Raw genomic sequence first — 15,374 nt, 5'->3', positions numbered from 1 at the left:
GTTTTTAGATCTGCTCCCATAGTCACCAAAGAGAGAAAGACATGTACACTCATGTACCAACCCACAACAAAACCCACACAGGCAGAGCTGAGGAGCTCTCACCAGGAAGCTGACTTACCCTAAACCACTCCGCTATTTCTCGTCACACTACACTGTCACTGCTGCCTCCGGATGAGATAGACCCAGCTGCCAGGACTAATTTGGCCTGCATGCGCAGTGGTCTCTGGTTACCTTGAGGTTTTTGTTTTTTTTTTTTTTTCTTCTCAATAATATAATTGTTCTAATCTGCTAAAATAGAAGTCTATCTGAAAAAGCCAAGAGCACAGAACACCACTCTTCTTTTTTTCTTCGCCTATCTCAACTAGAATAGTTGACTTCCGTAACATTTATTTCCAGCAGCCGCTTTCAGCTTCCTGTGTCTGGTGAGTTCTTTGCGTTTTCTTTTTTTTTTTTATAAATGTCTATAAATGTGAATTGATATTCCAAATCAAATTCTGTATCTTTAGTTTTATTAATACATTTGTGAAATTGACTTACATAATTGGTTTTACTTTTAAGACCATCTATTAAATACACAGTATTGTGATATCCTGTTAAACAGCGGTCTAATCCTGCCCCAGGTTGTTTATCTCCTGGATTTTCATTTGTTCCAAAGTTTGTTTCTGCTTTGGCGTAAAAAGGCCTTGTGTAAAAGTAGAAAGAGGGGTGTGACGGGCTGTGCCGTGCCAGTATTTTCCATGTTAACTGTTGTAAGAAAAAAGAGAGAAAATGGGTTTACTCTAAAAATGGTGGGTCTGGTTCCAATCTGCTTTGCTGTTCTATGAACTACGAACCCAGGAGAGACAGGCTTGTGTAAACCTGCTACACCTCAAAGGATGGCTTTCTTCCCCATTTGTGAAGTACGTCATGGTTATGGGAAAACTTCATCTTAAATGTTGCCAAGTAAATGTAGGTGAAGATTTTATGATGGGAATTTGAGAAAGGTGAAATTTAGGTTCTTAGGACTGAAGTGAGAGTCGAAGTACTTTTAATCTGCCAACGTATCTGTCACTGGCTCTGGTTCCAGCAGCTGCCTGGCCCCGCTGGGTCTAACAAGTGCCTCTGCCACCTTCTGAGATGGAAGGGCTTCGTTTGACGTCTAAATGGCCGCGGCTGTAACTCTTTGCTTTCGTCTCACCCCCATGGCTTCTCCTCTGCTTTCTGAACCAACCGTGTCATGCTCACGGTGGGGGATTCCCTTAGAGAGCAGCATGTGTGTGTGTGTTCATGTGTGCACATCTGTGCACACCCATTTCTAGATTCTGCTTACAAAACCGGCATCTTACGATGCTCTAGCGGTGGCAGGATGGTCTTGTTACATTGCAGTGAGAGGTAGTTAATCTAAAAGGTGAATGAGGAGGAAGCACACAGAGGCCGGAACCATCCCTCTGACACAGGTCCCCGCAAAAAATCTGAATGTGGCTTTAAGATTCTCTAACTTCTTCTTTCAGCCGTGTTTCCACCTGTGGATGGGGCGGGAGTGGGGCTGTGGCATCTGGAGGAGGCCAGCTTTAACATGGGATTTATCCTGAAGAAAATACTTGCAGAGGAAAAAGGTAGGATGAACGAGATTAGGTAGTTGTTACACAAGCAGATCTGTCAGTCCATGCCCGTCTCCTGCTGCTGCAAGAATAAGGTGGGATTGTGCACTGCATCGTGCTGCTTTGTATTTCACATTTCCAAACCCCACCGTTTAGAATCAGTGGACCTTTACAAATGTTCCAGTAGAAAAGACCATACATGTATACTTAACTTGACTTTAGAACAGCATTTAATCTCATTTTTCAGAGACAGCTCCAAAGATGGATCACACAAGTGAAGTCCAATTTACCACTGTGTAAAGTGTGTACAACTTGATGCAAATACCATATCTGAGACTTGGGCAGTAACTGCAGGGCAGAAAGGCCCCACGTGCACTTGCTTCCTGCTAAATCGAGAGAGTAGGCCTTGCTGGGGCATAATAGCAAGCTTTATATTCACTATATTAGGTGCTACAAACCAGAAAAAATAGTAGTTTTGTATTTGTAGAGAATCTATGTTTTTATAAGTAATCTGTACCTGCTATCTAAGTTCCAGAGCAAAGAATTAAAATTTTTAAAAATGGACTTGTCCTCATGTATAGCCAGACACATTGTCCATCGGCAGGGCAAAGTGGCTGTAAACTACTGTCATTTAATCCTGTTTTAAGGGAATTTTACCGTGCCGAAGCAGTGTGAGATGGCCTCATGGCAGAAGAGCATCAGGCCTCACATGATTCCCTATACTTCGGAAGACAGTCCCTATAGCTACATGCAGCACAGTAAAGCCATGAAGTTGAAGCTATAGTTCCAGAAAGTTACTAAAATACTTTTCCAGCCTGGTGACCAGCTTTCTCAAGAAAATGTTTATATGTAGAAGTTTAACAGATTCAGTCTCAGCTCCTCCGTTGGGAGTGTGAATTTGGGGATGAAATGAAAGCACTCTCCATGCTGCATAAACCCAAGCAACCAAGAGGTTGATTTTAAAGTCACATGAGCTGGTAACAGCTGCCAGTGCCAGTGATATCAGGGAGGCGATCTCTTGTACAGCGAGGGGCAAGCCATATAAATCCTTAAAGATGTCAGTGGACGCTTTGCGGTAGTCCCAGAGCACACAGGAAACGAGCAGACATTGTGGTGGCAGCCTTGCAGGCTGCGCCTCTGGCCCGTCTTGTAGAGCAGCAGGGCTGCACCACCAGAAGTCCTGAGGAGCTTTTCTTGGTGGCACTTTCTGATAACCAGCTGGGAGGACGCCCTGGCAGAGAGATGAAATTCTGCTGTTTCTCCTCTTGCTTTTGCTGTGCAGCTCTAGATGCATAGCAGCAGCTGCGTTAGGAGCTTTAAATGAAGAAGATTTTCAATGGAAAATGCCTCTTCTGCCTAAAGCAAACACCCCCATTTTCTCTGTAAAATGTTGGTGCTGTGATTCTGTAGTTTTCATTAAGAAACAGTCGGATGTTACTGAATGCACCGTTGAAGTGATTAATTCAATTTGGCATTGACCATGCAATGAAATATTGCAGAATTTTTTATAATGCTTTTGATTACGGTTTGAAAAGAAATTCACGAAGCAACTGTGAAACTTGCCTTTTTCCAAAGTCTTAATGGGACGTTTCAGGCATCATGCTACACAGCTTAACATAATTTCCAAATTAGGTTCTCACTTTTTGGCCAGCGGTGTGTGGTTTTATTAAATCATCAGTTTTTAAATGTTTCCATCCTATGAGCACAGCTTACAGCTGAAAAATGTCTTGGGATAATCCCAGCGCAGTAATTAAGAAAGGAAGTTGGCTGCAGCTGTCTCAAGCCCAATATTAAAGCATTATGGCTTTAAAATACTGGACAGGATCACACAAATACAACAAAGCGATGTAACAACAAAATTTGTGGGCTGTAGCCTGCCATTAGCACTCCTCCACAAAACCAAATACAGTTTCATACGCGCTCAGCAGAATTTAGTTATGCTTCAGTTCTTTTGTCAGTGAAGAACTGGAAAGCCTTCCTAATCCACCAAAAGTGTTGGTCCACAGTGGAAGGGGAGAATTTTGGAGCCAGCAAAACCTCTGTAATGCAGCAGTGAGCGTCAGCACTGGAAGTCATAGGTTCAAAACCTTGGTGTATCAGGTCTAAAATGAGCTGCTGCCAACGTAGCAGGGAGCAACAGTCCTATAAGTGTGAATTCCTAAGGGATGAGGGTGGGGCTGAACTTGGCATGCTTGCTTTTACCTGCCGAAATGTGTGAACCCACTGGAAACCACACGTGGATTCTGCTATGGTTTGGGGTTTTCCCCAACAGGGGGGCTGTGGTGACCTATCGCATAGGAAAGACCCAGCATGTGCCGGAAAGGGAACGAACACCTCTCCTGGCAGAAGCCAGCACGAAGGGTTGTGGTTACTTAGCGTGGATGATGCCGCCTGTCACACACAAGTGTGAGCGGGGAGTGCCCGCCTCCATAACTGACACTTGCCCGGTTTGAGATTGCTGTACCATCTGGTGATTCCTCTTTTCCTCATGAGTGACAGTGAGTTGCTTTTGAAGGTCATCCGGGTTTATCTCAAACTGCAGATAGGACTGGCTCTCCTAATAGAAAAGTGTGAGACCAAGACCCCTACGTAGTTAGGGGACTGTTTTGGTTGTCTCCTGTGCACATGGGCACTGAAAGAATATGAAACCTCTCACTCTAGCGAGAAAAGCGTTCTTTCCTTTTGTCAATAGATGTGCCAGTGGACACTCAGTTTGCAACTTGCCTTTTTTTTCTTTAAATGACTGTGCTTAAAAACCAGTAAAGTCTTTAGAGTTCAAAGTTATTGAACTAATGACATACTGAATTATCTATTAACTTCCTCTGTGTGCTTATGTTTTTCTCATTACAAAAAAAATTATAAAACATCTGTCTTAAAAAATGCCTCATGTAATTTCTTTTGTTCCCATCAATTTAAATGCAGGTTTTAAAATTCATGCATCTTTCAGTGGAGTTTTAATTCTGGATGAAAAGCCGTTGGGTAAAATATCTCTGAGTTTGAATCAAGTCTGCCAGGATTAAAAAATAAAGCATGGGAAATGTTCTCATAATGTTCAAACGTAGCTCTCCTAAAATATCTTTCTTTTCATGTGTGTGATCATTTTCATGTAAAATATGCAAAAATCAAGAAAATCAAGGAAAACTTTCTATGCTTCCCGCTGAAAAACAGAAACTCTGCATTAAGATTTACTGTAGCGTGGGGATTTGCGTGATCTTTAAACCATCTGAAAGACAAATAGATGTCAGCTTTAAGTATCTGAAATGGCTCCTCAAAATACTGAAGAATGGAGGATTTATATATTGCTTTTGGTGGTAAAGAGTTTTCTCCTCTTAACCTATTCCCTATGACCCAGTGCTGCCTGCAATGTTACATGGTTTACATAAAAGTGACAAGAGATTAAGGTTATACTGGAATCGGAGAAAAGTGAAGGAAAGCAGGCCTTGAAATAAATATTCTGCTCTGGCGTATGCTTGGTGTAAGATATAAATCAATGTAAAATCTGAACTACCAGGTACAGCTTGTGCTAATTTCAGAAAAAAATAAAATCTTGAAATTGGGCTTTAATTGTAAATAAGCATAGGACATAGGCAATTACATGTAGGCAAGTAGGCGTGCCCATTCATTGTGTTTAAGTTAATTTACTACAACTAAAGGATTCTAAGGATGCTACATAGTGAGAAAAAATATTTTCCTACCTGTCTTGTAAATACATATTATGTGTTATTTTATCCTTTGCTGCTTACAGTGCGTGAATACTGAGTTGTGGGACAGATTGTGGAAGGCAACTCCTTTTTTAATTTATAAAACAAATTGAAAGGATAAAGACCTTAAATCAACAAATGCAGGAAAAGTTCCGATAATTGTATGTTTCATATTGCACCTTCTACTTGTAAAGGGATTGAAATTATTTCCAGGCAAGCCCTCTGAATTTTTAACATTTTAATGTAGATGCGTGCACACACAAAATTTAGGAATGAACTTAAAAAGGTGGCAGTTTCCCTCTGGCTGAAATTGAGACTATGGTTTTGAACCGTCTCATATATACAGAGACAAGAAAAAGCTTTTTGTTGCTGGCAGTTCTAAGGGGAAAAGCTAAAACTGTCAGCCAGTTTCTCAGTGTAATTAAATAAATAACCAAATTATTGTTGCTTACTTTCTCATTAACTCGAGAAGTTTAACATTCATCACAGCAAAACTGAACAGTGACGTGCAGTAAATAGGCATTCTTCCCAAATTAAAGAAAAAATCAACATGTTTTAGCAAGAAGTGGTTATTCTGAACTATTTGATTAACTGAAGCATCATTATTTGCTGCTCAGAATACCTCTACATTTAACACATTTTATTCCTATCACAAAATACGCAAACATAATCTTCCATCAAACACTGGATAATTCTGTTCTAACTAATATTTTCCTCGTCCGCCTTTACCTCCCACTGAAATCAAACTTATGCAAATACATAACTTCATGAACATGGAGAACCATCTTCTCCCCACCCTGAGGTTAGGGGGCAGAAGATCTGGGCTTGAGAGTCTCCTTATTTTGTGGTAGGCCTCTTATGAAGCCAGGGAAAAGTTAAACCTGAATAGATTTCTGAAAGTAACCCTGGAGGTCTTGCAAGGGATCTGTGGAGGGCAGTGGAGAAATGGTAGGACAATTTTTTAAAGACTTTTTAACACTGGGGAGGCTGTTACATCACCTGCATGGTTCATATATTAGCTATACTGTTAATACTGACTTCTTGTTAGCGTTTAAGATCAGGTACCGTGCAGACAAGGGAGACGAGCGCGGACCTACCCCAGGTTGGAGCCGAAACACCCTGCAGGCAGCCCTCTCCCCTACAGTGGGCTCTACACAGGCTCCGAAAGAGAGGAAGCCCTTTCGGCAGTAAATGCAAGAGCGTACATGGAGTTGCCAGGTTGTTAGTTTTAACATTTTACCAAGTTACACGTCTGGGGGATTTGATATAAATCCATGCATCTCCTTAAAAACAAATCATTGTAACATATGGTAAAGATGTGCCTGAAAAACGTACCGGCTGCATGCGCAGTAGAAATGAAATTGCTCACAGTGTGTGACTATGTAATTTTTGTGTAAGACTATTATCTCTCAGTTATATACCTGTGTTATTGCAAATCCAGATTTAGCACAGCAGTCATTTCTGCTCATGTGTGTACAAATACACAGGCGTACCTATACGTAGAAATAAAATAATTTAAAGACCACGGTAATTTCAACAACGCATCCATTCTTTGATGCAAAATATGTACGCAGGTTTTCAAATGAAGTAAGATATCTTACACTGAATATGCGTCTGTTTCATTTAGCAGTCTGAAGGAAAGTCTTCTGCAAAGTAATGAGTATCAGTGTATGTATATATATACATGTCTATATATGTATAGATACATGTCTATGTATTTATATAGACATACAAACTCATGCATGTGCATATGGATGTCATATTTCTTATACATGGATGTATAGATTCATAATTGCAATAGTTATGTTTTGAAATATACACTGATTTATTTTTGTGCATATATACACACATATACACTTCTATGCATCCAGTCTAGCAAATAATGCATAATTCTGGAAAAAATTACAAATGCTTATTTACAACTAACAAATACTACTGTGTATGAAAGGGAAATGGATACTTCATGATGATTAAGCCTGTATTTGCAGATGGTCAAAAAAAATCCCCACACAGAAATAGGGAAAGGGCCAGGCTTTCTAGAAAGAGAACACAATCATTGTTGGAGGTTCTAAATAAAAGAGGACTTCACATTTTGTGAGCCAAAAAAATTTGAGGAGATTTTGAAGAGTTAAACCTGTGAAAAAAACCCTACAAAAATATGTTGTAAGTGGCTTTTTGATTCCTCTCAAACTTCAAGAAAGGTGAACTGTGTTAAAAGAGGATGTGGCATGAAAAATTTGAAGTGGTTTGGGGCCCAAAGCTGCAAACATTTCCACATGTGAATAATTCTACACACACAGTAGTCTCATTGAAGTAAATTGCTTACATAGTGCGCATTTTATAATATCGGTCCTTCAGTTTGGCTACCACGCAGTTAGACTTGGGTGAAAATTTGCTTTTGAACTGGGAGTCCATTCAGCCAGACTGAGTAACTTTCATAGGTGGATGTGATAGCAGTATAGTCAGCGCCGAGCGCTTTATGCGCATTCATCTGCAAGTGTATCTGTATCCCCATCTGGACCCAAAAGTAGTTCTATGCCAGTGGTGAATATATACACACATATATATAAGTATTCATGTGTGTACAAAAACAGAGCTTATGAGGGAACGCAGACGGGCAGATGGTTGGAGAACTTCTGTGCTCGAACATACACACGCGTGACATTTGCACACCAGCTGCTCCATGTACGACTGGATCTGTGGTGAGACTCAAGAAGAATTTCTTCTCTGTTTAAGAGCAGAGAAGAAAAAATTATCACAGGGAAGGGTGTGAAAGGAAGGTGACATACCCGGTATCTTGCAGAAGGCAAATGCTCGGTAAGCGCAAGGGCACATGCCACGCTTCGGGCACGACATGCCGCTCCATTTCTACTGACTTTGGAGGATATTGGATGAGACTCAGAACGGCACATGAGCTGGTCCTCTGTGAAGGGGTTACTTTCCTACACTCAATTCACCCAAATTTTAATTTGGAGAGGATGCAACATTTATACTGAAAATAGGTCACTTCTGAAAATGCCCTGTAGTGCCACCAGTACCACATAGTCTGTCATTTACAATGTCATGCCATAAATGTGGAGAAAAATTACTTCAGACTCATGGCTTGAATTTTGAAGCAGGTACTTAGCACTGCCAGATCTCATTGACTTCTACTGAATTTAGGATCTCAGATCAATACATGGGAGTCTTATGGACCCCTTGTTAATTTTTGGAGTGGTTCTAATCATTTGTGTTCATGTTTAATTTGTAAGTAGCTGAATCAAGGTGTGATTAGTCACAGCTAAAGTGTTCTTGAAGGTAAATATTTCTTTTGTCTAATTGGGTAATTAAAATGAGAGTTCAATAGTTTTTGTCAGTGACTGTAGTAAATTGAATAGATCTTTAGGCATGTCATTATCCATTGCTTACATATAATTCATTATAGATACTATTACTAAAGCAAAGAACTAGCAATTTTTAGTTTAAGATATCTCACTATACAGCTTTATATGTATGTGCATTGTGTAAGCGTGTGTGTAAATATGTACATTTTCTTACACAGAAAGCTTTCATCCCTTTACTAGGACTTAACATCTAATTTTATCTTCTAAACAACATTGGTCTGTATTTGTCATTATTTTATAGCAAGATTCCCCGTTTTCAATATGAGGGAATTTCCTTTAAATCCGATGACTTGAGTTCCCTTGCTAGTAATAAAGTCGGCAAGATGACTGAATATTTGATCATAAATTATTTCCTTCAGTTTCAGTTGTTAAAAATGCCAAAGAAAGAAACTGAGGTTTAGAATTTCAGGTGTTGTCTTGATCCAGAAGTGATTTTTTTGCAAAGGCTCCTAAGAAAGTGCTTGTCCATTTCCTTTAGATTTCATAAATTAGAAATTAACAAAAAAAAAAAAGTTTTGTATTTTTTCAAAACAAAGCACTGAAGTTTGAAAACAGGAACAGGATTTCAGTTTTGTGAATAAGGGAGTGAAAGAAAAATGTCTAAGTTGTTATGCCTGTAATTTTTTTTAATGCTGGAAGAAGATTGTTTTTGACATGACAAGACATCCTGGCTTTGAAAATATGGGTTCATTGCATGTTGCTTGCTCTTCTAACGTTAGGAAGCATTGTACTTATGATTGTACTTAAGGGTAAAATATCTGTATAAAAGCTCTCATCCAAGCTTCTAGGCATCCTCTCAATTCTTTAAAATATAAAAACACATTGAGAGAGAGCCAGGCAATTATCTATCAGTATCATAAATACACCAGACAGCTGAAGCATTCTGGCTGATGAAGTAACCTGCCACCTTGCTCTTGGGCCAGAGAATAAAAATGGCCCCTGTGGCAGCCTGCTGGGAAAGCGAATGAGTTGAATACAGATTTTTTGGTGGAGTAGTTTGGGTAAAAGATGCAGCACCTTGCAAAGGTACGGGCTGTGAGCCAGTTCTCCTTCACGGCAATGGTGCCTCCCCTGAATACCGCTATGGACTGAGATGCTGACACTGTCTGAGCAGGAGGGAGGTTGTTTCCTAGACTGGCAAGACCAGGGCCACTTAGTATTATAGATCAAAATCATCTTAAAATGAGTTTACAAACCAGGAGGCAGCTAACGCAAATGTCAGAGCATCAGCTTAATGAATGCATGACAGGAAACTTTGCAGCGAGGGGCCATTTGCTTGCAGACCAGCTGCAGTCTCCAGATGGACTACAGCTGATGTATTAGTTTTCAGTAGCCCCGTGCTGTAGCAGCAAAGGCCTGTGCAGCGGTCTGGAGATTTGTATCTGAATGGAGCAAGTACAACTCACCCACAGAGTTGAAAATAAGGTAGCATGACCTTGGCAAGCTGGTGATCTAGCTGAGCATCCAGACCGGATCCACAATGGTCATGGTATCTTGGTCACAGGGGCCAATCATCTCCCTGCCGCATCTTCTGGGTGCTGCCTCTAAGCAGGCAACAGCATCTCTGCCCTGTCTTGATTTCCTGCCAGGCGTCCTCCTCCTCCTCCCTCTCCTTCTGCTCACAAGAGTTGTCCTCAGGCCCCGTCCGTGCCCTGCCGTGCCCGCTGTACCCATGGAGGGGAAGGTGTAAAGCTGCACGCTCTTCTGGTCAGTAAGGGTAGCCTCCATGTCCCCTCCGAGGGGAAGGTGTAAAGCTGCACGCTCTTCTGGTAAGGGTAGCCTCCATGTCCCCTCGTCTCCTCGAGAACCTCTATGAGATGCAAAGAGAGCTTTTATGTATCCACGATGCAGTTCGAAGGAGCAGTGATTATAATCAACACGATAGAGAACTGTAGACACTGTTTGCAGACCCCATCTCTCCATGAGGTGGGACTTAACAGGAGTATTGTGGGCAGGCAAAGGCGATATGCGCATTCAAGCATTGCACAGCAAGTGGAATTCTCTCCAGTGGTTCTCAACTTTTTTAATTAGTATAAATATTTTTACTTCCTCGCAACATCAGTTCTCTTCAAGAGCTAGTGGTACACAGTGCTCAAACTGAAAAATTAGCCTGCTCTTATCCTGCTATCAACAGGAACTGCACTGAGATGTAATTGTGGTAGGGACCGGATAATGGCAATAATAGATATCATGTTAATTGCTTTAACTCTCTGAAGCATTTTGTGACTGCCTGATCTAAAAAGCCTGTTGTCTTTCCTGCGTGGTTTGCTTACGTATGAGCTAATTCCTTTCAAATCCCAGCCTACCCCAGGGTGCACAATCAACATCCAAGATAGGTTTTGAAATTAGGAGTTCCTGACTCTTTTTATTTTCCCCTATCATTAAGACACTGTCCATCCCCTGCAGATGTTTAGCCATAGAGAGCCATGCTCACAATAATCTTATAGTAGATGCCAGAGGCATTCCAGGAGTAAATAAAAATCCCATTTGGGTCAGTTGATAAACTTACCCCTTCTGACACAAGCAGTCTGGCTTTCCTTTGTTGGTGTATTTGTTTCAACAAATACTAGATTAGTTTTTCATGGGATTGAATCCCCCACCTGCAAAGAGCTTGGTGCTGCTGTGCTCCTCTTCCCATCCCATCACGTTAGGGTTTGATAACACTGCTCCCCTTCTCCTTATCACGTTCAGCCATGATCAAGCGTGAGGCATTTACTTGCATGAGATCGCTGAGGTGCAGGGGGGGCAGTGCCCGGAGCGCGCATGTTGTATGGCTCCTTGTGCTCACGTCGCCAGTGAGGTCCGAGGGCTCTATAACCACACGCCGTGCCAAGGCTCTGTATTCCAAAGACAGAGGGAACAAAAATAGGAAAGCAAAGAACATAAACGTTGCATTAGTTACATAGACAGTATGATACAGTTGAAAAAACAGTGCTCTATCTAAAACTGTGCAAGAATTTTCTTTGAGGTTAATCCCAAAGTTTATTGAAGGTCACTATGCAGAATGGCTGCATCAGAATTAGACATATATTCTTATACGTAATAATATTATAAAAGCTCTCAACTTATTATTCAAATAAAATCTTCTATTGTTACAAGTGAAGAAAGCATAAACCTAAGTAGTGTAAAAGAAGATGCAGGTTTATATCTGGAATTCCCGATCCAAAATGGACTTGATAAAGTCAGTAAAATTTGGAAAACCAAACTGTTGGGGGAAAAAAAAAATATCTGTCAGCAGCTTAGACCCAACCACCTGTGATCAGAAGATTTTGTGCAGTCTTTTAATGGGCATAGCGTGCTGTACTGTCAGACCAAGACTGTAGTATATAATATGAGAGAAAAGAACCAAAGCTTTTGCAAATATTTACACAACTGGTTGTACACTGATGTGTAGGAGTGCCCAGTACTGGCCTGTCCTTTAAAGGACATTGTTTTCTCTTGATGTTTAATCTAAAGAGTTTTCCATTAATTAAGGCGAACTTGAGTAATTATTTTAATACACTAATACTGCTTTTACCCTGAGGCTGTGTCAAGGACAGGCTATGTGCATAATTAAAAATATATCTTCAGCATGTACATATGTAGTCCCAGCTATATACAGAGGCTCATGAACTCTAAACGACTGTGAACAAAAGCAAGACCAGGACCACTGATGGCAATCTGTCCACAGGACCAGAATATGGACCTTATTATATGCTGTTCATTTTTATTTATTAATGGATTCTAGAACAATATAATTTGCTTTGAAAACAATTCCGCACTGTCATGGTGGAATATTTCAGCTTTTGTTATTGTGTGTGTCGACTAGCCATATTCACTAGTCCTTAGTATCTTTTTTAGTCTTTAATCATTTACGTACTTTCTTTCAAAATAGCCAACATAATCAGACTGGGTAATCAACAAGCTGAGTAGCAGAACAGTCCTTTTATCTCTTCTGGCATTTATGAAATACCAAAAGTCATGCTTTGGACATCCGCTTTTTCCCCCACATGTGTATACTTATATATATCCCCCCCCCCCCCCCCCATAAATATATATATTTTTTCCCCACGAAATATACACAAAATAACAAGCCTGAAGACATTAAGGACTACCTGCAGCAAAGAAATGTTTGTTCTGAGAAGGCGACTTGGTACAGGCTAACTTTCTCCTGGGGGCACGCAGTTTTGTCTGAATCATACGTGACCGGCTTGTGGCGAACTGTGGTGTTTGAACACTGTACTGCTGACACAATTTTGAAGTAGAATACCCTGAAGGAAAGATGATGATGCATTTAAGTAATGGGGCTGTGTATCCTGCATACACTTTTGGAATTTTTCATAGATACATTTTGTAAATGTCTTGTTTAATTCCCCTGAGAGCTCGCCTGGGGAATGGAGAAGGCGAGACAGTGGAGTCAGACCTACCGAACCTTTAAAAGCAGATTTCCAGCTGCTGCCAACAAAACTTAGATTCACGGGGCAGCTCGTTTCCCGGCAGCCAGGAGTGCCGTGAAGCGGCCTTGGCCTCCATCCCACTTCCTAGAAGGGCGCTGAGGTGACGAGAGCGGGGTGGCCCTGGCGGACCAGGAAGCGCCGCCTGTTGCAACGGCTCCTCCAGATACCGGTAACTCGGGTGCGCACCCGGGCTGCCCCGCCGGCTCGGTGCCGCCTCTATAAAACAACGTGCTCCAGCCACGCCGTCGACACGTCTTCTTTCAGCCGGCGCACCGGATGGGTGAGATGCAGGCGTGGTGGCAGCCCGAGAGGAGGTAGGGCACTGCCTCACTACAAAATGAAAGTGGGGAAGTTGCTGGTAGCAGCTGTCAGTGCCTGCAAAATGTTCTCTCTAAGCTCGCCTAGCGCTTTTCTCTTCTCTTCCTTTGTTTTTTTCCCTTTGTGGAGTAAGCCAAAGCTTTGAGCCTACTAGAAATTGGAAGGTGGGGTGGTGGCGGGTAGTGAAACTGGAGAGCCTTACCGTAACGTAGAGTACATGCTTTTTGTGGCCATCATTCAGTTTCTGCAAATAACCTGAAGCCGTGGCATCTCTCTTTGCACATGAAGGAGACAGAAATATATTATTTATCTATCATACACAGGACATTTTGAAATTATGCAGTGATACTTTAAAAAAATTATTTAATTGAGCAGAACTCCTTTGCCTTCAGCTCTGCAGTTAGCAATTTTCGGAGCACCTTGTGTGTCGCCCTGTGTGAGCAGTGAATCCTGCACGTGGCTAGCGGGGGAGAGGCAAACGCTTTCAAAATAGGAAAATTTGACTGAATGCTGGCGGGAGTTCAAAAGCAATTACATACTCTGAAGAGGTACTCTCAGTTCAGTTTTACAACAGAGTAAATGTCAGGGCAGCTGTACCCCTTTCAAATGAAATTGTTTGGCTGGGGCAAGCACTGGTGGTGTGGGCTTCCCTGGCGTGTGCTTCTCACTTGCAGAAAGTGACTTGTAAGAAAAAGTTTGAACGTTTTTGTATTTTTGCTGTGGGTGAAAACCATGAAGGTTCACGTCGCTCAAGATTCACACCTGAAGTCTTTGCTTCCTCGTTGTCACAAGCGGTTCTGCGTTACTTTTCATTACAGGATTGCTTAAATGCTCAAATCTGTTAGTGAAGGGTTTTTTTCCTCTTGACTGCCTCTAGAGAGCATGGGTACTTTTTCAAGGGAATCTGAACTGATCGGTTAAGAGGGATTCAGGATTTTGGCAGCCTTGGTGAAAGTCAGAGGCAGGAAATGTCTCGCTAAAAGCAGGTTAGCAGCAGTTATGCCGACATTAAATTGATTTAATGAGTTTTTTAGACAATTTGAGGGAAAAAATAGTTGGTGTCAGTGGAGAATGGCAGAGGTGATAGGACTGTTAGCCCCCGTGGAGCAGCAGGAAGGTTATTCATGTGAATGGCTGCTACACACACAGCTGGCCGGGAGGGAATGGCAAGGTTCAGCATCTTTGGCGTGGGGTGCTCCCCATGGCTGTCCAAAGGCATGTCCAGGTGGCTTTATCTTGATGAAGAATGGTCTGTTCTCTGTGGGTTATAAATGTTACATTTTAGTTTTACTCTTTCAGAAACGTCATTTGACTCACTGAAGAATTAAAACCAGCAGTGCCACAGAGCCGTGTGGGAGAGAAGGGGATTTTAGACTCAAGTGACACAGTCAAGCCTTGAGAAGCAAAGAGATTCAAATGGTTTCTCACCAAATGGAAGTTATCTAGAGAGCCCCCAAGACCACTGCATCTCTTTATCCCACTCCTGCTGCGCTGAGACGGTGCTCTTGGCCCTGGACGTTAATAAAATGCTGGATTCAATCAAGTGTGTCCTGGTGGGAGACTCCGCGGTGGGGAAAACATCTCTCTTGGTACGTTTCACCTCTGAGACTTTTCCAGATGACTACAGACCCACTGTATATGAAAATACTGGAGTGGATGTCTTCATGGATGGTGTACAGATTAGCCTAGGTCTTTGGGACACATCTGGCAGCGATGCCTTCAGAAGCATTCGCCCCCTCTCATACCAACAGGCAGACGTGGTATTAATGTGCTACTCGGTAGCGAACCACAATTCCTTTCTGAACCTGAGGAACAAATGGATCGGCGAGATCCGCAGCCATTTGCCCCGCATCCCCATTTTGGTAGTGGCTACTCAGACTGACCAGCGCGACACAGGGCCCTACCGTTCCTCCTGCATCAGCCCGATAGATGGGAAGCGGCTCGCCCAGGACGTGC

The 15,374-nt window shown here is 41.9% G+C and overlaps 1 protein-coding gene across 1 annotated transcript in view; it reads left to right on the top strand.

Annotated features, from left to right (window-relative positions):
- The first annotated feature begins 164 nt into the window (after positions 1-164).
- RHOH (ras homolog family member H) overlaps positions 165-15,374 on the top strand; it is a 17,989-nt gene continuing 2,779 nt past the window's right edge. Inside the window, exons 1-3 of the mRNA XM_035896772.1 lie at positions 165-422; positions 1,491-1,595; positions 14,718-15,374. Of these exons, the coding sequence (XP_035752665.1) occupies positions 14,945-15,374 (430 nt within the window). The 5' untranslated portion in view covers positions 165-422; positions 1,491-1,595; positions 14,718-14,944. The remainder of the gene's footprint in view (positions 423-1,490; positions 1,596-14,717) is intronic.

The sequence above is a fragment of the Egretta garzetta genome, unplaced genomic scaffold (genome assembly GCF_000687185.1).
Source record: "Egretta garzetta isolate BGI_Z169 unplaced genomic scaffold, ASM68718v1 scaffold256, whole genome shotgun sequence".
In the NCBI taxonomy this organism is placed as follows: Eukaryota; Metazoa; Chordata; class Aves; order Pelecaniformes; family Ardeidae; genus Egretta; species Egretta garzetta.
Note: the sequence above shows the minus strand (reverse complement) of the source record. Positions and strands in the feature narration are given on the sequence as shown.